We start from the raw sequence: 22,184 nt of genomic DNA, 5'->3' as shown, positions 1-22,184 counted from the left end.
CATTGAACAACATGTGCATGAAATTCATGTAAAAAAAAAAAAAGACCCCATTTTGATGATTTTGAGTCTGGAAAGTGACAGACATGAGAGAATTTGCAGCAGCAAGGCTCTTCAGTCCAGGGTCATCTCACTGGCTGAGTATGAGACACAGTTGTTGGGGTGGTAGAGCTAGCACTACCAGCAGCTTCCTGATACCTGTCGCAGCATGTGTGGTATGACTTTTAAACTATTAGCCCAGAGGCAACCCCCTGACTCCTGCTCTACTTTTTCTACCTTAAATATTTCAATTATTTTCTGCATGTAATCTTGCAGAGGACAATATTTGGCACTACGATAGAGAACTGGGGCTATCTAACCTTCCTGGTTCAATGACAGTGATGACCTCAATACCATATTTATTTATATTATCCCACCACAGAATGTAAACAGAATTGTAAACTGACTACAATCTCATGAACAGCCTTGAAACTGGGGAATATAGTAACCGCATATACATTCCTTGCCATTTTATAGATCTGCCTTTATGTATAAATAGTATTTCTTCTCTTTCGCTTGCCAACTGCTTCATACCACGTTATGAAAATAGCAGTTATTTTTAACAGGTACTTCTTGGGTTACAGGGCATAACATTTCAATTGTAATTAAAGGAATAACAAAAATTATCCAGAATAAGGTAAGCACTGCGGTGCATGCTTGTAATCTCAGCACTCCGGAGGTGAAGGCAGGAAGATCAGAAATCCAAAGCCATTTTTGGCTAGTTCCAGGCCAGCATGGATTGCATAAGATCCTGTCTCAGAAAAAGAATAAACAAATACGCAGACATGGATCATGCAGTTGATTTCATCCTGCAGAGATTTTTCTATGTGTATAAAAATCTAATTACATTTCATAAGGTTGTGACCATGTTGGTGACATTTCAGGGATAACTATGACTCAGTATATTAAATAGTCAAAGGAATGGACAGAATTGTTCAATCAGCCACCCACCACTATCCCTTTCCGTGCTTTGGTCTGCTTTACGTGAATTCTGCTGTGAGTTAGTTGTTCTTACAAAGAAAAATAAATCCATCTGCAAAGAATCCGGGAATGATGTAAGACAGGAAAATTTGACATTTTGTAGGCTGCATACCAAGTTAGACAGGTAGATATGAGTGTACGTGGCTGTTGATTTCCATCATCCAGCATTCACGTACGAGCTTTGTGGAAATGACACATAAGTGGCTCTTGTAGCCATGGCAACGGAGGCCTCTGGATCTCTGGATAACAGCAATAGTTATACAACTTAGAAATCAGCAACCCCATTATTTTTGTTCCTTCATCCGTTTGAATTGCTTCATTTCATCTAATTTTCCTAAGCTCTTTATGGTGAAAATAAAATGAATTTCTACTTTCTGTATTGAAATTTGGGTATATCCAGATGTAGGCATATTCTCCATCCATATGCACACAAAGGATGCAGCCCTGGATGTATGTCTATGGAACAAGTTCCATGACATATTGGTAAGCAGTAAAAAGATAAGATACATAAGCAGTTTTATACAGCACCTGGTATATGTGGATTTAGGATATCTCTGCAATGATCTATAAGAAAATCATAACATGGGGCTGGAGAGATGGCTCAGTGGCTAAGAGCACTGGCTCCTCTTCCAGAGGTCCTGAGTTCAATTCCCAGCAACCACAAGGTGGCTCACAACCATCTGTAATGAGATCTGGCACCCTCCTCTGGTGTGCGGGCATACATGGAGGCAGAATGTTGTATACATAATAAATTTTAAAAAAAATTAAAAAAAGAAAATCATAACAGAGCATGCCCACAAAAGAGAAATCAGGTGGCTAAAAGTTGAATGCAAAGGGGACTTTTCATTTGACACCCTTTATACTTAGGGAACTTTTAGCAACTGAGCATGTTATAGCAATAACAACAAAGCAGCAGATCTAAAAAAAGAGAATATCTAAAAGAGCTTCTAATGGAGGGTGAGAAGAGGGAAAACCTGAAAACCAAGGGGCCATCACATGTAAAGGAAGAGGTGCGTACAAAAGAAACCAAGAAGAGTAGCTGAGGGAGCATAGTGTTAGGGGAGGAAAGGATACTTAACTGGACAGATACTAGAGGATGGTTACTAAGAGACTGGAAACTGTGGTCTCACTTAGTTTAGCTTCATGGTACCACCACTTTTCATTAGAAGTGGCCACATCAGCAGGTACTCATGAGGTTGACTCTGTTTATCCAGACTCTAGGATGCATGTGGCATCTGAACAGTAGCTGCTTTCTTTTCTCCTGTGATGTTTTCTCCCTGCATCCAAGAATGGGGTTCGATTCTAACTGGTTCTGTATTCTATCATGGTGACTAGGGTTTTTCTCAACCGCCTTGGTAAAGAGGAAGGACTTCAGCTTTGGGCCAGCTCTGTGCCCAGCCTGAGGCCAGGAAATATTTGTTATCAGAATGAAGAATGTAGACAGTCCAGTTAGGCAAATGTGGTGGTTATTTATTTATTTTTGTCAACTTGACACAAATCTAAACATACCCAGAAAAGGGAATCTCAACTGAGGAATTTCCTATATCAATACGGCCTGTGGCCATGTCTGTCAGGCATTTCTTTAATTGCTACTTGGTGTGAGGAGAACCCAGTCCACCACGGGTCTTACAATCTCTACACAGGTCAGCCTAGGCTGTATAGAAAGTAGCTGGGTGGTGGGAATGCAAGCTGGTACAACCCCTTTGGATGTCAGTGTGGCGATTTTAGGAAACAACCTTCCTCAAAACCCAGTAATACCCCTTTTGGGTATATATCCAAAGGATGCTCAATTGTGCCACAAGGACATGTGCTCAACTATATTCATAGCAGCATTGTTTGTCATGGACAGAACCTGGAAACAACCTAAATGTCCCTGGACCAAAGAATGGATGAGGAAAATGCGGTACATTTACACAACAAAGTACTACACAGCAGAAAAAAGTAATGACATCTTGAATTTTGCAGAAAAATGGATGGAGGCCAGGCGGTGGTGGTGCATGCCTTTAATCCCAGCACTTGGGAGGCAGAGGCAGGAGGATCTCTGTGAGTTCGAGGCCAGCCTGGTCTACAAGAGCTAGTTCCAGGACAGGCACCAAAAACTTCAGAGAAACCCTGTCTCGAAAATCAAAAAAAAAAAAAAAAAAGAAAAATGGATGGAGCTAGAAAACATTATTTTGAATGAGGTAATCCAGACCCAGAAAGACAATTATCACATGTACTCACTCATAGGTGGTTTTTTTTAATGTTATTTTATTTTTTATTTCTTGAGATAGGGTTTCTTTTTTTTAATATTTATTTATTATGTATACAATATTCTGTCTGTGTGTATGTCTGCAAGCCAGAAGAGGGCACCAGATCTCATTACAGATGGTTGTGAGCCACCATGTGGTTGCTGGGAATTGAACTCAGAACCTTTGGAAGAGCAGGCAATGCTCTTAACCGCTGAGCCATCTCTCCAGCCCTCATAGGTGGTTTTTAAACATAAAGCAACAAAACCAGCCTACAAATCACAACCCCAAATAATTTAGACAACAATGAGGACTCTAAGAGAGACTTATCTACATGGGAAGAAGAAAAAGACAAGATCTCCCGAGTAAATTGGGAGCATGGGGTCCTTGGGAGAAGGCTAAAGGGCGGGAGAGGCAGGGAAGGGAGCAGAAAAAAATGTAGATCTCAATAAATATCAATAAAAAATGTGCTAGTTTTTGTAAAAAAAAAAAAAAAAAAAGAAAGAAAGAAAGTAGCTGAGCAAGTCAAGGGAAGTGAGCCAGTAAGCAGCATTCCTCCTGGGTCTCTGATTCAGTTCCTCCTTGGCTTCTTTTTAGTTAATTAGGGTTTCTACTGCTATGGTAAAATACCATGACCAACAGCAACCTGGAGGGGGGGTTGTGTACTTTTTTTCCCCTTAAATCTTTGGGTGCCCACCACCTGCTTCCAAATAAATACATGGAGACTTATGAATTCCTGGCCTTAGCTTGGCTTGTTTCTAGCCAGCTTTTTTAACTTAAATTATCCCTTTTCTCTTTAACATTTTGTCTCTGGTTGATGTCTCATTCTGCTGCTATCCACTTCATTATTTTGAGACAGGGCCTCTTTCTGAACCTCGAGCTCACTGATTAGGTCAGGATACCTGGTCAGCAAGCTCCAAGGAATCCTTCTGACTCACCCGACACTTCATGCTGTAATTACAGGTATTACCAATGTGTTGTGCCTGGTTTTTAAAGTGAGTGATAGGGATCACACTGAGGTCCTCATCCTTACAAAACAAGTACTTTACCTACTAAGTCATCTCTCCATGCCCATTTTTGGTATCGGCTTTACTATATGTTGTCTTTCTATAATGAAGATTAACCCAGGTAACTCATCTTTAATCTAATGATTGAGTTAATAGTCTCATGATCACTAAATCACTTGGAAATTGCTTCAAGAGTTTTGGTTTCCATCCCGTCCACTAGCTCAGGGAACATTGCTGAATGGGGTGGGGGCGGGGCGGGAAGGAAAGAATATATGAGCCATAAGCAAGGAAAGGGGCTGCAAGATGCTATCTTCTGGACATGCAATCGTAACCTCCCAACAACTGCATATGACTTCACGGGATCTGTAAAAAAAGAAATGGGCCCATCAACAGCCAGGCATGGATGGAGGAGGAGATCAGGGAGCCCTATCCCTTACTGTTGACCTACTACTGCTTATTGCCAGATTCAGGGAACAGGCAACATGGCCTTCAGTTGTATATATACTGATGCCCCTCAAACCCCTACCCCTGCTCCAATGGATAGTTCCAATGCAGGGTTAATATAAATGGCCCTAGTAAGACTACATAGGTACCAAAACAAAACTAAAGGACATGAATCTGGCACAGTGACTAATAGAGTGAGGTGGGGTTGAAAGGGATGAAGAAGGATAAGAAAAGAATGGGAGGTGAGTAATCAGAATGCATTATGCATGTATTAAGCTATCAAAGAACTAATTCAATTGTAAAAAAGAGATTGGTTTTAAAACCAGCAGCATGGTATTGTTTAAACATCCATTTATAGATTGAAATAAAATGGCAGCATACAAATAGCTGTGATACCTAGGAAACAGAAAAGCCCATAATAAATCTTCAGTGTTGCTTGATTCTCTTTATCACTCCTCCAGAAACTTAAGAAAATAAATTCATTACAGGGACCCAGGAGCCATGTTTCAAATATGCTCTAAAATGATAAAAAAAAAGCTGTTTTTAAGATGCACTGACTAGAATAGAAACATTATGATCAAGAAATCAACAACTCTCAGAATATGGTTAACAACACAATTTACAGATCATGTATATTTTGGTCCCCAATCAAGGTTCGCTGACAACTCAAAATTATTTCATTCTTCTTAGGTGGAGTCATTTTGTATGAAATCACTCAAGGATACAGTCATCTTACTCAAAAACATCCTGTGAATTTTCAGGAAGCAAACTACGTGTGAATAACACAGGCAATGTTCCCTTTAAGTCGCCTCCAGAACATTTCAAGAACTCTCAGCCTTTGATATTTGGAGAGTGTTACAATTATTTCAATCATTAGAAAAGATTTCAGGTTTTGTAACTTTCAGAAATTTGTCCTGTAGCTTTCTCTAGAAATCTAACAGCAAAGGCAATCCTTTAATTTGGTTTTTTGTCATTGATAGACTCTCAATATCAAGACTGAAATAATAACATGACTGCAATGTTAGGCTCGTGCTCATTTGGTATGACCCAGGTGCTAAGGGCACAGATTATAGAGCAATCCAAAGACACTGCTATTTGAAACCTCTTTAGAGTTTAACAAGCTTCTTTCAAAGCTGGTAAAACTCGTTGGGATGCTCATGGGTAAACTGAGAAAGAAGGGCATGGGAATTTGAGTAGCTTGGAAAACACCTACTGTTCTATTGTGTATTTGTGGGTCTCTTTGGGAAAATCCTTTAACGGTTCTGACACTTAGCTTTCCTATTTTTAAATGGAAGACAAAAATCTAAATTCAAGCTGGGTGTGGTGACACACACCTGTAATCCCAGCACTGGGTGGGAGTGGAGGCAGGGGATCAGGAGTTCAAACTTATCTTTGGCTATATATAGTGAGGCCAGCCTAGGACACATGAAACCCCATTTCAAAACAAAGCAATCTGCCTTTAAAGAGATATGTATAGAGCTAGAGAAACAACCAATGTAAAACGTGGCCTGTAGCCACTTGCTTTGCTAGCTCAGAGTATATAAGGTTGGGGACCAAAAGTTCATTTTTAAAAAATTATCACCAGAGACAAAATGGGTTTTACTTAGAGTTAGCAATGGTTGCAAAAATCATTGGCACCGCCTTCTAATGCACCAGCTGACCTTAATTAAGTAGAGTGTTGCAAGAGAAGGTCAAGTACATGCCCCAGTTCTCAAGCCATCAGAAGCAACTATACTGGAGCATGGGCATTAATGCTTTTGGTCTCTAAGCAGAAACACATGACCAGCAAGCACCCCACAAAGATAACAGTGGGGCTAAGACTATATAGAAAGGTTCCCATTCTTGGACATAGAGACACTGGACCTCACCCCGGGGATTTCCACTCAGGAGATCTAGGCAACGTCACAAAACTTCTTTGGTGGTCCAAATTTAGTTTTGTTAATGTGCTTTTGTTGTTGTTACTACAGAATTAGTTTCCCAAGGGTTGATATTTATCTTTCTACAGCATACTCCAAAAGGTTTCAAAATGTAGGTGTGCTATGGGAATTTGCTTCAGACTTAGGATTGGCTTCTAGTCCAAGACAGGCATTTCACATGCGAATATTGTTGCTATTTATAAAGTGACAGCTATTTGACCCTGGAGTCCTGCTTCCTAAGCACAGCTGTGTGGTTTTGTTTTGTGGAGTGATTAGGAATGTCATAGTCAGTTGGAACTAACATGCCAACTTGGGATAAATCTGTCTTAGTTTTCATATTGAGTGAGAATGAGTGTAATACTGACAGAGGTACAGGCAAGGGGTTAGATAGGACGTAAGCAAGGACCACGGCAACTGCATGTTGGTGTCTTTGTCTATGGTCAAACATACTTGAAGTTGCGGTTAGGATGTTCCCAGTATACCAGAAACTAAGGGCCTTTTCCCACATGTCTACACCCTGGACAGCTGATGTCATTACTATACCATTTGCATTATGGAGTGGATTTTTTTTTTTTGAGACAGACAGGGTTTCTCTGTAGCTTTGGAGCCTGTCCTGGAACTAGATCTTGTAGACCAGGCTGGCCTTGAACTCACAGAGATCTGCTTACCTCTGCCTCCCGAGGGCTGGGATTAAAGGCTTGCACCACCACTGCCTGGCTAAAGGTGGTCTTACTGTTGTTGTTTCCATGTGAATTCCTATAGTGACACACCAGAAATGTTTAGTTTATCAAATTTTCAGTTAGGTTGATTATTTACTAACTTACTTATTTTTGCTTACTTACTGGAGACAGACTCCCACTATGTAGCCCAGGCAGACCTCAAACTGACAAGAAATTCTCCTGCCTCTGCCTCCCAAGCACCACCACACTGGGTTTCAGCCTTCTTTCTTATACAGTCCAGGCCCAACTGCCCATGGATGGCACAACCCACACTGCGTTGGGCCTTCTTACATCAACTATGCTGTAATAAAATGCCATGAACAAAAAAAGCATCTTGCAGAGGAAATGGTTTATTTTAGATTACAGTTCCACACCATAGGTCATAACTGATAGAAAACAGGGCAGGCACCTGGCGCAGAGGCCATGTAGGAGTGCTGCTTCCTGGCTTTCTTCCTTGTGGATTGGTCAGCCTGCTTTCTAATAGCACCGGGAACCACCAGCCCAGGAGTGGTACCACCCACAGTGTGTGGTGATGGAGGAGGGTCATCTGTCTATGTGTTACTTTCATTGGTTAATAAAGAAACTGCCTTGGCCCTTTGATAGGACAGAAAATTAGGTAGGTGGAGTAAACAGAACAGGATGCTGGGTAGAAGGCAGTGAGGCAGACACAATGAAGCTCTAGGCCGATATGGACGCAGGCTAGAATCTTTCCCAGAAAGCCACCACTTCGTGGTGCTACACAGATTACTAGATATGGGTTAAAACAAGATGTGAGAGTTAGCCAATAAGAGGCTAGAAATAATGGGCCAGGCAGTGTTTAAATGAATACAATTTGTGTGTAATTATTTTGAGTATAAAACTAGCTGGAGAGCTGGGCAGCGGGAAGTGGCTCACCACTCTCATCACTACAGTGTGGGGCTCTCCTACATCAATAAAGAAAACACCCCACAGGCTTGCTCATAGGGTGATCAGGTAGTGGCATTTTTCTCAATTGAGGGGCCCTCTTTCCAATGACTCCAGATTTGTGTCAAGTTAACAAAAACCAAACCAGAACAATTATTAATCAGGAAAACAGCCCCCACAGACCAGACTGAAGGAGGCAATTCCTTAACTGGTGCTCCTTCTCCAATGTGCTCCCCAAAAAACCTTTCCTGGACTCTCACAGCAGCAGGCCTTAGCTGCTGTCTAGGTTTCCTTCAATCCTGCTGCCTGCATGCCATCACAAACAGTGCCATGTGGGACTCTGACACATTACTAACTTTGGCTACCAGTTTGAGATGCTGCCTGGAACCCCAGCTTCTGTGTGCTGGCTGTAAAATATTTTGCCGCAATGAGTCCTGCTCCCCTCAGTCAAAAATGGTTTTTGTTAAAAAAAAAATTGTATTCAATAAATTCTGGTCATTTTCTTCTTCCCCAGTTCCTCCCATATCCTCCCTACCAACCCAACTCCAACCGCTTTATTTCTCTCTCTCCCTTTACAAAACAAAGAGCCAAATTAAAAAAAAAAATCAAACAAGGATTCTTTTTTTTCAAAGATGAAGAAAAAAACACACACAATGAAAACCATAATATACAAGCAAAAGACAAAGACCATCCCCCCAAAAAAAACATCCCTAAACAAAGCAATATGAGACCAAAAAGTCTACTAAAATAACATTGAGTTTGTTTGGTGTTGGTCCTCAACTTATGGGCATGAGGTCTACCCTTAAGTATAATTAGACACTAGTGAAGAAAACTAATTTTCTTTTGCAAGAGGCGTCAACTGCAGATAGCTTCTTCGTTGGGGGGGGGGAGCAGTGTCTACTCCCTCTTCTTGGTGCTGGGGCCTCGTCTAGGTTGAACGCGGACAGGCCCTGTGAGTGCTGAATGAGGTTGTCTATTGTTAATCACAGCTGATTTTCCAGTCCCTGATAACTAGCTTCAGTTGTTCCAGAAAAAAAAAAAAAAGAAGGTTTTACTTCTACAGATTCTTAACCCAAGATACCACACAAATGGCTCTGATGGAGTTTGCTTCCCTTTGAAACTTCACAAGCCAAGTCTCCAGTTGTCTGAACATCTCCTCAACATCTCTATCTTCCAAGATCGTGAAGTCCTCAGGATTCAACAGCCTTTTTGAGCAACAAAGCTTCAAAATCCTTCCACAATCCCTCGCAAAGCCAACATGGTCAGGTTCAGCGCCGCACATTGCTGGTACTGATTTTGTCCTATTTACTTTGTCTTTTGCTGCGATAAACACCATGGCCAAAAGCAACTTGAGAGGCAAGGAGTTTGTTTGGCTTACAGTTTATATAGTTCATCATCTGGGGAAGCTAAGGCAGGAACTCAGGAAAAAAACTGAAGCAGAGCCCATGAAGGAATGTTGTTATACTGGCTTGCTCAGCTACCTTTCTGATACAGCCTAGGCCCTCTTGCCCATGGATAACACTGCTCACAGTGTGCTGGGCCTTCTTACATCAATCATTAATCAAGGCAGTGCCCCCACAGACATAGCCACAGTCCAGACTGATTAGAGGCAATCATCCTTGCCAAGTCAGCTTGGCCTATGTGAGACCGGAGGGGGGGGGGGTAATGGGGGTGGGAGTGTCTCATTGAAGTCTCATTCTCAATTGAGGTTCCTTTTTCTATGATTCTTAGTTTTATAAATGGATCGGTCTAGGATTCCTTTTTGGGTGTCCCCTGCCCCCCACTCCCTCTGCCACAGCCCATGTCATGTATTCCAGACTGACCTCTAACTTGCTATATATTTAGGGATGATGCTGAACTCCTGATCTTCCTGTTCTACCTCCCAAATGTTGGGCTTACTTGGGTGAGCCCCCGCCCCGTACCCGATTTAAACCATGCTGAGGTAAAAACAGAGTTTCCCATAGACTGTATAAGCATTTTACCATCTGAGTTAGATCCTTGGGCCCTTGAAGCTTGTTTCCAGAATAAAACACACATTCTGACTGAACACACACCGTAAATGGGTCATTAGTTTTCCTCTATTCCACTCCATCAATTTTGTCTGCACGGCCATGGAAAAGCACATGCTTATTACTGAAGGCCTCCCTCACATTACCATAATTGGCTGCACAGATACGCTAGATGTAAAGACTGTTAACTTTATACCTGCACAAGAGATGTGCTCAGGATGTTTTTAGCTGCTCTGGGGTATATTATGCTACACAGCAAGAAGTCTTGTTAATTCGGGGAATCTAAGTTTAACAACAAACACATTAATGACACAGGACAGCAAATCTATGGGCTATCTCACACTCAGAGCGTCAGTAACAGTGACAAAACTCCCTCTTATTAAGATGACTATGGTATTTACCCACGTTCCTACGCAGAATAAACAGTGCCCAGCGAGGAAGGGGTTACTTCAAACTGCATCAAAGTGTTTCACCTAGCCTATACAAAAACTTCCTATTGGCCAAGAGTGGATCACATGGTAATGCCTAGCTTTCTGCAAGAGAAAAAAAGGATTGCGGATTAGTTTAGATCTATATTTTTCAGTTCTGCCTGTGTCTTGACGTCACCTGGAAGCCTTGGAAAGAAAATTACAATGCCTGGCAACAGTGTGTCTCCAATATTCCCCTGCTGTTTCAAATGTATCCCCGAAGTGAATGCTATTGTATCAGCCTAATTAAGTTTTGCCCTGCCCACGACCCTTGTTGGGGGTCCATTCTGTGCTGGAGTAGAGCAAACACGGGAACAAAAACGAGGCTTTGACACCAAGGCTTTGACGCTGAGGGTGCAGAACCGGGTTTGCAGCCACAGGGACTGGGAAGGTTGAAGCAAGAGGCTCTGTTTGAACTCAAGAGTTCCAGACCAGCCTGGGTAATACAGCAGACTCAGTCACAAAACAAAACCAAACAGTAACTGATAAGTACAGGGCTGGGACCCAACATTGCCATGTTGGAAGTACTTTGACACATTTTAGTTTCCAAGATTATTGTGACAGTACCCTCTTCCTAGGTAAAAATAAGGACGTGCGCCACCACTCTTCCACGCTAGCTTTATCACAGTATTCAGAAGGCTCCAACTTGCTTGCTTACTGCTTTGCCATTCTAGAAGCTAGGAGTGATGTATATACTATGCCTGATGTTCCTAGCCTCTAAGCACCCAGGAGGCTCAATATTTATTACATGAACAAATGAGAGACCAGGTGAGCTAATAGGAAATGCCTAACATTAAGCATTTACCCAGCATTTATATGCCAGGTACTAAATAAAGCCATACAAACTGAATGCTTTACCTACTCCTTCTAAAGTAGGAGTCACTCTTTTTTAAAGCCAATTTTTTTTCTTAAGTATAACAAAACCATCTCACAGAGACTAATTACTTGTCCAAGGTCACATACCAGAATGTGATAATCATGGGACTGGGCCTCACAGAGACTAAATTACAGACTTCAGTGAGTTCTTCGTCTTTTTCACCCATGAGGGCAAAGGGTGGGTCATTTGGGTAAGAGATGGAACCACCTTTCCAGTGGATCCTAACCCAAAAAGGGGGGGGGGGCAAGACTGTTACCATTCTAACAATTAGACACACACACACACACACACACAGAGAGAGAGAGAGAGAGAGAGAGAGAGAGAGAGAGAGAGAGAGAGAGAGAGAGAAAGAGAGAGAATCAGACATATGTGATACATAGATATGTCATTCTTGGATTTTATAGAAAAAGGCAGAGAAAGAGACCAGTGACCTAAGATAGAAATGAATAGAAACAGAAGAATTATTCACTTCCCCCCAAAGGTTAGAGCATGGAGCGGAACTTTCTGTTCCTGAACAAGAAAAACCAAAAGACTTCAGCTATGGCTTACACGTGACAAGCAATTACCTGTGCTTCAGCGCTGGCCCTGCAATTTGCAGAGAACACTCTGAGCATCTACTGCCCACATCCCTGGAGAATCAGGGCTCCAGTTCTGGCTTACCGACAATATTATCTTAGATACAAGTCATCATTTGGCCATTTTCCCCAAACCTGTCCCTCCTCTTCCTATCTGGCCAGTGCAGCCATCACTCACCCAGCTTCTTAAGCTACAAAACCTGGAGGTCTCCCAAGATTCCTCCCTCCCTCCCTCCCCTCCTTCATATCCAATTGGCAACTGAGTTTTATGGATTCGATTTCATAAATCTGCAACCTGTTCATTCATTCATTAAATATTCATTGTGTACCAGGAGTACACAATGATGGACTGGATGAGACACCCCCAACCTCCAGCTTCCAGCAGCTTCCCATCTTAATGGGGGCATTTTGCAAATGAAGAGAACCCATTCATCAGCCAGAGCAGTCAATGCAAGAAACAGGTAAGTTGAGGGCTGGGAGGGGATACTGGGGGTACGTAATTGTAATTCATGTCACCCCAACGTGTGGCTACGACAAGGGGTTCTCTTGGAAGTGCCCAAATGGCGATGTGAAAGATGGGTGCCATGTACCAAGAGAGGGAGGAGTGGCGCGGGGGGTGGGGTGGGGGTGGGGGTGGGGGAGGGGAGGCGAGTGCAAATTTCTGGAAGCAAGAGGCAAAAGCAGAATAGTATAGGAAACCAGGCAGTTCACTAAACCTGCACGCATTAACCTCCCCGCCGCTCGGCTCTGCTTTCTGGCCAGGTCTTCATCCAGTAACTCCACAGCTTAGGGGCTTTGCACTCTAGAAGAAACCAGCCAGCTCCGCCCTCCCTGTCGCTGAAGGTCTACGCTGCAAGTCTCCCATCCCCTGATCACTGATTCACGGAGTATTTACCGAACTCCACCTCTGAGCAGGTACCCTGTTAACAACGGGCTCAAAGATGCTTCCACTCTACAGGAGGTTTTGAGCCACTGAAGACAGATCGTGAGGGAGCAATTCAGGAGCGCTGGAAACTGACACATAAGATGTTAACGACCCTTTAAAGACCCATCTGCCTTGCTGCCCACTGATCACTTGGGCCCTCCAGGCCTGCTACCTGCTGGTCCTTTCCGAAGGATGACAGAGTGTTCTATTCACTGGCCGGAATGTCTCCTCCCCTCGCCCAAGGCCATTGCCCGACTCCAGCCAGCTCCAACACCGCGTCCTTCTCGCGTGGCCACACTCGTCGGCGCGCAGCACCGCTGAGAGGGCTGATGCGCGCGCACGGCCAGGAGGCTCCTGGGGGCAGACGCCATCCAATCTCCCCGGAGCCTGATGACTACCCCAGAGCAGCCGTCTCCCTAAGAGACCCCCACGCTCTGGCCGGAGAGCACGCGCCAGAGGCGACGGCCCCGCGCACGCGTGGGCGCAGCCTGGAAGCCGCGGGGACCCTAGCCCATGGGAACAAGAGGGGACGTTCTGCAGGAAGACCTCGGTCGCGGGGTCTTGGTCCCCGCCCGCACCCCTCCCGGAGCCCCAGAGGGAGAGGGCGGGGACGAGCCCTGGCGGGGACGGGGACGCGCGCCTCCAACGCCACGGCCGAGGTCCCCTCAGCGGCGCGGGGTGGCCGGAGGAGGGGCCGAGGGCGGGGCGGTCATAGCCTCCGCCACTCTCGGCCCCCCCCGGTGGCGGAGCGCCGCCCCCCCGGTCGTCCTCCCTTACCACGCGCGCTCCACCCGCCCCGGAGCCTCGCCCTCCGCCACGATGAGCAAATGAGCGCGAGCGAGGGCATGAAATTTCAATTCCACTCTGGGGAGAAAGTGCTGTGCTTCGAGCCTGACCCCACCAAGGCGCGAGTGCTGTACGATGCCAAGGTGCCGCCGCGGGGGGGACAGGGAGGAGGCACGGGTCTGGGCCCCGGGGATGGGAGGCAAAGGGACCAGCGGAGGACAAGTGGCTTGGAGCACTGGACAGCCACCAGGGTGCGCCTTGGCCCCGCAGAGCGTCCCGGGACGGCAGGGGACGCTGACGAGACGCTTAAGGCGCTCAACTACCCTAAACTTGGAAGGATCCGCGACCCTTCTGTTTCTACTTCCGCTTCCGGTCGTGTTGCGTCATTTAGGCGCGGTTGCTAGGCCGGGATGGTGCTTTGATCGTTGGGCGCCAATTCGGGCGCCCGGTGTAGGAGGACTGTCACCTGAGGCCTCTGCTTTTGCGATAAGTCCACGTCCGCTGCGGTTCAGCGCCGCGTGGGCTCCCTAGAGGACACCCTGACCAATTGACCCACCCACGTCCTCAACCCCTCAACCCTGGCCTCAGTTTCTTGGCAGCTGTCAGGAGGCGGTGTCATGGACCCGGGACCCGAGTCCAGTTTAAGATCACAGGCAGTTAACTACCACCCTGGGGGAGGGGTGGCAGGAAGGGGCTCGGGGTTGCTCAATCGCTTTGACATCCGCAATTTAAAGGATTTGTAGGAGACCGACAGGGCTAGGAAAGAATTTAGCATTGCCTTTATCCAGCTCAGTCAGCCGGGGCTGAGCTGTACCTTGGAGTTGTCAGTTTTTAAGTGGAGGGCAGGGAGTGGGCACCTAAGTGCTCCGGTGCCCAAGAGGGTGAAAATCAGCGCGCTGGGGGTCGGGGCGAGCGTCAGTGTTTCCAGCCACCAAGGCGAAGTCCTTGGTGGCGGAGACAACTTGGAACAGCCCCAGGTGCGTCTTTAGCGATGTTTAAGTGGTGCTGTCCTGTGGGCCACCCCAAAGTCTGGGCTGGGTTATGTCCCTTTGGTGTCTCCTGCAACTCGTGTCACTGTTTAAATCCTTTTTGCCATCCCTCAAGCTTGCTGCGTCGCTAGGGGAGGGAAGGACACGCTGTTTGATTTGTGCCAGAAGTTCCCTCCGGAGATGCAAGGCTATTAAGGGGTGGGGGACGGAGGGGGAGAGTTGTGGAAGTCTCTGGCTAGTTTGACTGGACACCGGACAAGGCAAGGCCAGGGTGACTACAACTCCCAGAGGTCTCAGGGCTGCTATTTCTAGTCTGGGTCCTAGCTAATGACAAATCTACCGACCAATGGCTTCAGAAAGCTTCACCCGGTCTCAAACTCAAGAGACCAATCGTGGGTTGGTTGGACGGATGTTTCCTACTTTGAGGCAACCACTCAGGCAAAAGAAAAAAAAAAAATATGTTGAAGAATGTTACAACCCAGCTCTCGATCTAAAAAGGGAACAAATTCTTTTCCTTTAAAAAGGGACTGTGATCTGGGTTTTTGAAAAAAAAAAAACTTATAATTTTAACATAATTTTTGGTTTATTGTTGCCACTCGTGAGCAGTTATTTCCTGGTTTCAGATCGTCGATGTTATTGTCGGGAAAGACGAAAAGGGCAGAAAGATTCCAGAATATCTGATACATTTTAATGGTTGGAACAGTAGGTGAGTGAACTTGCTACAATCAGACTAAATATTAATTGCCTTTGTAGCATACTAATTTTGTAATTTTAAGATTTAGAAACACATGTAAAAAAGTTTAATTTCCTGCTTCTGCGGAAAGCTTTCGTATTCTGAGGCATGCTTACTTTAAATCAGCTATGTTTGGATTACCTGTGGGTAATCTGTGGAATCCCTGGTGACCAGAACTGAGTTCGTTTTGTGCTTCTTTGACGCCCTCCTGGTGATTTGGAAGTCTTCATAGAGCTTTCTGAAATGTCAGTAACTATGGGGCACTTGTTAGTGATGCTTTTCAGGATTCGTTTCATTTGATTCAAAATACTGACTTTTACTTTTACATCCTCTTCCTTTTTCCAACTAGTTGGGATAGATGGGCAGCCGAAGACCATGTGCTTCGTGATACAGATGAAAATCGGAGGTTACAGCGTAAATTGGCCAGAAAAGCAATAGCTCGCCTGTAAGGATACAAAAACTTTGATGGAAGTGTTATTCAGTATGTTTTTTTTAAACTGTTTTGGATTTTTATGATCTAAAAGTAATAAAGTGACAGATTTCAGTCATCTTACATATTTAAAGTAAATGAGTTTCTATAGTATTATACAGGACTCATAGATGTTTTCCATAATGAGTCGTATCCATTTGGTAGTGAGGATTACCATTATGTTTTAAAATTTGATTTAAGAATGATTATTTATCATGTCCTCTGTGGATTCCAACTCCTATACGAGACTGAAAGTTTATTTTAATTGTGTTTATTGTTTTCAGGAAAGGTACAGGAAAAAAGAAGAGACACTGTAGGGTACCTGGTGTCGACTCTGTCTTAAAAAGTGTGCCAATTAAAGAAAAACCTCAAAATGACGAAAACTGTGAGTGCCTTTTATTTTCCTCAACTAAAACCATTTTCATGTAATCTTTTTAGACCTCAAGATTGAGTGAAAGAGTCATTGAAATTATAGACAGGGAAATAGTGCAAACTCATAACATACAGATGTTCTCCAGTTTTAAGATTTTGTTGACTTTATGGTGGTATGAAAATATACTATTTTTGTGTTCCAATTTCAGTACAATATGCAATAAAATGCATGAGATATTTAACACTGCCATAAGGTAAGCGTTGTTTCAATGAGTTTGCCCAATTGTTGGCTAATATATGTGTTCTGAGTTCCTTAAGAGTAGTCAGCCATGATATACAGTACGCTGCCTGTATTTTCATCAATTTAGGTGGGACTCTATCGTAAGTGAAGGAGCAGCTTTGTACTATGTGCTTGGTTTATTTTAGGTAATTACAGAGGCAGTCACTCTGATCAGTTAGCATGTCGGTATAAGACTTTCTCAGACTCTCAGCAGTGAGCACCTTCATCTCAGCCAGCGAGCCCGCACAGATCCTTTCTCACAGTCCATTTTCTTCTTGATACCTCCAGGGTCTTGCCACCACTTATGACTCCAACAGTGAACCATAGGATCCTAGCTGGTGAAACCCTTTCAGATCATTAGCTCGTGTGATTTTTGTATCCATTGAAATTGGAGTTATATTTATCAAAATAAGTTTCTGTTCTGAAAGGTACAGTATTTGTGTTTAGGATTTAAAATGTATGCAGAACTACAGATGGTTCTTCTTAGTCAAGTGCATGCGCCACCTAAAAATGTGCAAATGTAAGGATTGTCAAAGAATATAATATGAGTTTATCTGATGTTTTTGTTTTATGTAGCAATAAGCAGTACCTGTCAGGACAGCGGTGGCAGAAAGAATGAAGAACTAAAAGAACATCGCCGGCGGCGTATTAAAGTAAAGACTAAAGCGGTACTAAAAAGTTTGTATTGTAGAAGCTTTGATATTTATGGTAGTGGCAAAATTCTCAGGTTAGGAGTTCTTTCCAAAAGACATACCTCTCAGACCAATAGTATGAATTCATTGTGACATTTTAAGAAAAGACAGCGTGTTTATAGCATCATTTATGTTTTATACCCACGGAGTGTTTCCACAAAGCGTACATCTTTTTAAAGTAAGATTGTGAACTGTATTTTATAATGATTCATTTTTAATGGTGCATAACAGAGATTGGCTTTTGCTTGCCTCCAAATTGGACATAAACCCCAATGATAATCATACATGAGGAAGAAACAAAAGTGAACTTGGAATGTAGTTAACGCTGTGAAAAACACTTGAAAATGTGGCATAGTATCTTTATGTCTTGTCCTTTCATGGAGGACATGTGGCATGATGTGACTATGGTGATGTAACTGGCTTTGTTGCATAGCAGACTCTTCTGTGGTGACCTCTCCCACTGTTCTCATTAACTAAAAATACAACTGTGATATTGCAGAAAAAAAAAGGATTGTCGCTGCGCTCAAGAAAGGACATGGACGAAAGAACAATAACCATAGATATCCCTGAAGTTCTCAAGAAGCAGCTTGAGGATGACTGTTACTATATCAACAGGAGGAAACGGGTATGCTGGAGGAATGGATTCTTTGGGATGCTTCTACTTGACTGTATTCTGAAGTCACAGTGTCAAAAACCAGGCAGTATGGAAAGACTGTAGTTTCATTTCCAGTTTTCTACTCAGTCCAGTGTTGGTGGTGGTTTTACTGTTAGCTCTTTGACTCTTCTGGGAGCCCGCCACTCAGCTCTGAAATAAATACAAATAGAGAGGTTTTTTCTTTCTTATAAATGCCTGGCCTTAGCTTGGCTTGTATCTTGGCAGCTTTTCTTAAATTATCCCATCTGCCTTTTGCCTCTGGGCTTTTACCTTTCTCTATTTCTGCATATCTTTCTTCTTACTCCATGGGTTGTTGTAGAGCTGGGTGTCTGACCCCTCTTTCTCCTGCATCTCTCCTCACAGATTTCTCTTCCAGTTTATTCTCTCTGCCTGCCAGTCCTGCCTATCCTTTCTCCTGCCTTGCTGTTGATCGTTCAGCTCCTTATTAGAGCAGTCAGGTGTTTTAGGCAGCCAAAGTAACACAGCTTCACAGAGTTAAACAAATGCAGCACAAAAGGATGCAGCACAGCTTTGCATCATTAAACAAATGTTCTACAGCATAAACAAATGTAACTCATCTTAAACTAATATTCCACAACAGTCCAGTTATAAGATTGACTAACAGTGGTGCTGGGTTCTTGCAGAACTTAAGACTTGGATAACATATACTGTCCATTTGAGCCCCTCAGGGAGCTTTTCAGAATTCTGATACCTGGGCTTCAACTGAGATTAGGAATTAAGCCAGGAATGATGGCACACACCTTTAATCCCAGCACGCAGAAGGCAGAGGGAGGTAGAGATTACTGTGAGTTCAAGGCCAGCCTACTCTACCTAGAGAGTTTCAGGAAAGCCCGAACTATTTAGTACACCCTGTCGCAAAAAGAGCTGATAAGATTGATTAGGATTTAATTGCTAGGGTAAAGGCACATCTCTTGGTAATACTTGGAGAGATTTTCCCAAATTTCTTAGTACAATGCTAAGCCTGAGAATCATCACATCTGTGTATTCAAGACAATAAGACAATAGTAATATATGAGTATGATCAGTGGATGGAAGGAATGTTAAAGAGCTTATAGACATATTTAACTGAGAAGTTCGTAGGCAGAATTGACAAAGTTAAACTGATAGAGCCATTGCTATTCCTACTTGTAATACATGTTTGATTATAATGGGATGTCTGTATTAGATGTTTATATTTTTCTTAACAGTTAGTGAAACTTCCATGCCAGACCAACGTCATAACAATTTTGGAATCCTATGTGAAGCATTTTGCTATTAACGCAGCCTTTTCAGCCAGTGAGAGGCCTCGTCACCATCATGGCATGATGCATTCACATATGAATGTACACTATGTCCCAGCAGAAAAGAAGTGAGTGATGGGGGGGGCTTTGGATTCTGTATTTAGTTTTGTTGTTGTTATTGTTAGGTTTCTTGTTTAGTTTTGGAGTGTGTGTGTGTGTGTGTGTGTGTGTGTGTTGTGTTTGTGGTACAGGGATTGAACTTAACTAGCATTAGTCTAGCATGCATGAGGGTTAAGCTATACCCTCAGCTTTTTCTTTATATATTGCAATTTTGAACAAGGGATCATTCTCTTTGTTCAGTTTTATTGAATGCATCTCTTATTTCATAGCTAATTTGCTGCTTATTCCTTCAGTTGTCAGTGTGCATGAAACTATTGTGATTTTTGTGACGTGTTTGCTAATTCCACATGAGACCTGGCTTGATTATGGATCTCCTTGTCATCAAGACCAATATTTTCAGGGATACCACTTTGGACAAGAACTGTCTACTTGAGGACGCAGAATGGGCAATGAGAACTGGATAGAAGGTTGCTTATGACTGATCAGTTTTTAAAATGAATTTACGTGTGCATGTGTTTGAGTGCATATGGGCTATGGCATCCATCTGAAGGTGAGAGGACAACCCGTGGTGTAAAGTCCTCACCTTCTGCCTTGCTTAGGACAGTCTCTAGTGTTCACTGCTGGATCCACCACCCTGGCTAGCCTCTGAATTGCCAGAGGTTTCCCCGCAGGAACTCTGGGATTACAGATTTGTACACTACTGCATCTAGTTCAGTGGATGTTGGGGATCCAGACTCAGGTTGTCAGGCTTGTACAGCAAGCGCTTTTTACCCACTGAGTCATCTCAGCTCCAAACAATTCTTTATTCTAGTCAGAGTAGAGTTCCTCAAATCCTACTATACCGTCGTGACTTGGCGGGATCAGTGTTAGGGATGTATAGTATTACAGTTGAACAGGAGCCACGAGCACTGGGCTGCCAGGATGTCTTATGTTGTAATAAACCTGTTCATTTGTGTTATAAGGATACATTTAAGTTATTATCATAGTGCCTGCATTTTATATTAGGGTCTATATTTCCATGTTTTTTATTATTAGCATCTATAGATTGTATTTATTCTTTTTATATGTAAGTGAATATATAAGGTTTTAAAAGTCTGCCCTCAGCTGCATGGCACCTATCTTTAATCCCAGCACTCAGGAGGTAGAGTCAGGCAGAGCTTTGTGAGTTTGAGGCTAGCCTGGTCTACATAGTGAGTTCCATGCCAGCCAGGACTACATGGTGAAGACTCTGCCTCAGAGTAAATACATAAATAATAAAGATAAGTCTGCTCTCTTAAAAATATACTTTTATTGTGAAGTTTGGAAAATACCTGTTACTTTACAGAGTCTCTAATCTTTTCTTTCTCAATCCTCCTAGTGTTGACCTCTGTAAGGAGATGGTGGATGGATTACGAATTACCTTTGATTATACTCTCCCATTGGTTTTGCTCTATCCATATGAACAAGCTCAATATAAAAGAGTGACATCATCTAAATTTTTTGTTCCTATTAAGGAAAGTACCACCACAACTAATAGGTGAGTTAGACAACATGGAAGTGTGCCTTCATCTTTGGGTGTCAGCACTGATGTGACTGACTTCTTTTTTTGCAGTATTTGATCTGCTGCTATTGGGGGCCTGAATGGAGGAAGGGAAACCACAGGGTCTTCTTACTGTTGCTTTCTGTTTATTTATGGGTTAGCTAGATCCTCACTCCTGTTCTCAATGGGTGTATAAGATTTTCCCAGGGAAACATTTCAGGGTAGCCAAGCATAATGGCACATGCTGGTGAGGCAGGAGGACTGCTATAAATCTGGAGACAGATGGTCTCTAGAGGGGAGTTCAGCAAGACCAGGACAAACAAAAGATTCCCGGGTAGATAGAACTTTGTCAATGGATCCTAAGCAGCTGTCCCGTCTTCCAGAAGACAGTGAAAAGGGTAAAGGCAACATGGGCCAGAAGGGTGGGAAGCGGAGGTACAACTGACATCCTTCATTGCTGTTAGCTATGCGATTTGGGTCAGTGTTTATAGAGCCTCTTGCCTACTATTTGTGGTATGGAATGAATGCCTGTCTCCCTGGTGGGTACAAGTTCATGATATTGTTCACAAGGGGCCAGCAACCTTTGGCCCTAAGTTTAGGTTAGTTCCCTATTTTTCTTTTATTTCTGCTTTTCTTCCTTCTGTGTCTAAGAGTACTTAAGCCTGTTCTCTGGCAGGGGGTGTGAGGATGGATCCATCCTTACCTAAAGTCTTTTCCCTTAATCTGTCTAAGTCTGCCATGCACTTTCCCTTCTCTTCCTGAATGTTGTACAAGAGTCTAAAAACCACTTCTCAAGTCTAGCTTGGTGAGTGAATGAGTTTAACCAGGACTAGTTTTAGGAACATGTGCTACTTACAAGTAACTACAGCACTGAGGAAATAGCCTCCCTCTCCCCCAGCAGGCATTAACTGCTGAAGTATCCTCAGAAAGGGGAGGCCTCTGTGTGCTTTCTGGGCCCTACCACCTTTCACAAGGGAATATTAGTTATGAGCATCTCATGTGGGTCATCATAGCTGCTCCGATTCCACGATGGCAATGATCATACCATGCTCAGAGGACTGAGTTCTCTAGCACTAAGAGTAGCATCCCTTTGTGTTTGACCACTCAGCATCTGCTCTCATCCACAGCTATCTTGCTGACTCTCGTTTCTTGTGTCCTGCATTAGCTGCCTTCTCTCTCTCTCTCTCTCTCTCTCTCTCTCTCTCTCTCTCTCTCTCTCTCTCCCTCCCTCCCCCCCCCCC

General features: G+C 43.6%; 2 protein-coding genes across 6 annotated transcripts in view; one reads left to right on the top strand and one right to left on the bottom strand.

The window, feature by feature from the left end:
* LOC126487949 (importin-5-like) overlaps positions 1-13,971 on the bottom strand; it is a 38,520-nt gene extending 24,549 nt beyond the window's left edge. The window contains exon 1 of one of the 4 annotated variants that reach the window (XM_050121026.1): positions 13,865-13,971. The gene's annotated coding sequence lies outside the window, so the exon portion shown is untranslated. Of the gene's footprint in view, positions 1-1,129; positions 1,257-13,237; positions 13,399-13,864 lie in introns of those variants that run through there. The other 3 variants (XM_050121024.1, XM_050121025.1, XM_050121023.1) reach the window with 3 other exon arrangements.
* Msl3 (MSL complex subunit 3) overlaps positions 13,874-22,184 on the top strand; it is a 17,076-nt gene continuing 8,765 nt past the window's right edge. The window contains exons 1-8 of one of the 2 annotated variants that reach the window (XM_050121035.1): positions 13,874-14,016; positions 15,486-15,568; positions 15,945-16,040; positions 16,349-16,449; positions 17,293-17,384; positions 17,908-18,033; positions 19,272-19,432; positions 20,782-20,940. In XM_050121035.1, the coding sequence (XP_049976992.1) occupies positions 13,915-14,016; positions 15,486-15,568; positions 15,945-16,040; positions 16,349-16,449; positions 17,293-17,384; positions 17,908-18,033; positions 19,272-19,432; positions 20,782-20,940 (920 nt within the window). In that variant the 5' untranslated portion in view covers positions 13,874-13,914. Of the gene's footprint in view, positions 14,017-14,917; positions 15,569-15,944; positions 16,077-16,348; positions 16,450-17,292; positions 17,385-17,907; positions 18,034-19,271; positions 19,433-20,781; positions 20,941-22,184 lie in introns of those variants that run through there. The other variant, XM_050121036.1, reaches the window with a different exon arrangement.

Source organism: Alexandromys fortis, unplaced genomic scaffold (genome assembly GCF_014885135.2).
Source record: "Alexandromys fortis isolate MF-2015 unplaced genomic scaffold, M_Fortis_MF-2015_v1.1 scaffold_192, whole genome shotgun sequence".
NCBI classification, from domain to species: Eukaryota; Metazoa; Chordata; class Mammalia; order Rodentia; family Cricetidae; genus Alexandromys; species Alexandromys fortis.
Note: the sequence above shows the minus strand (reverse complement) of the source record. Positions and strands in the feature narration are given on the sequence as shown.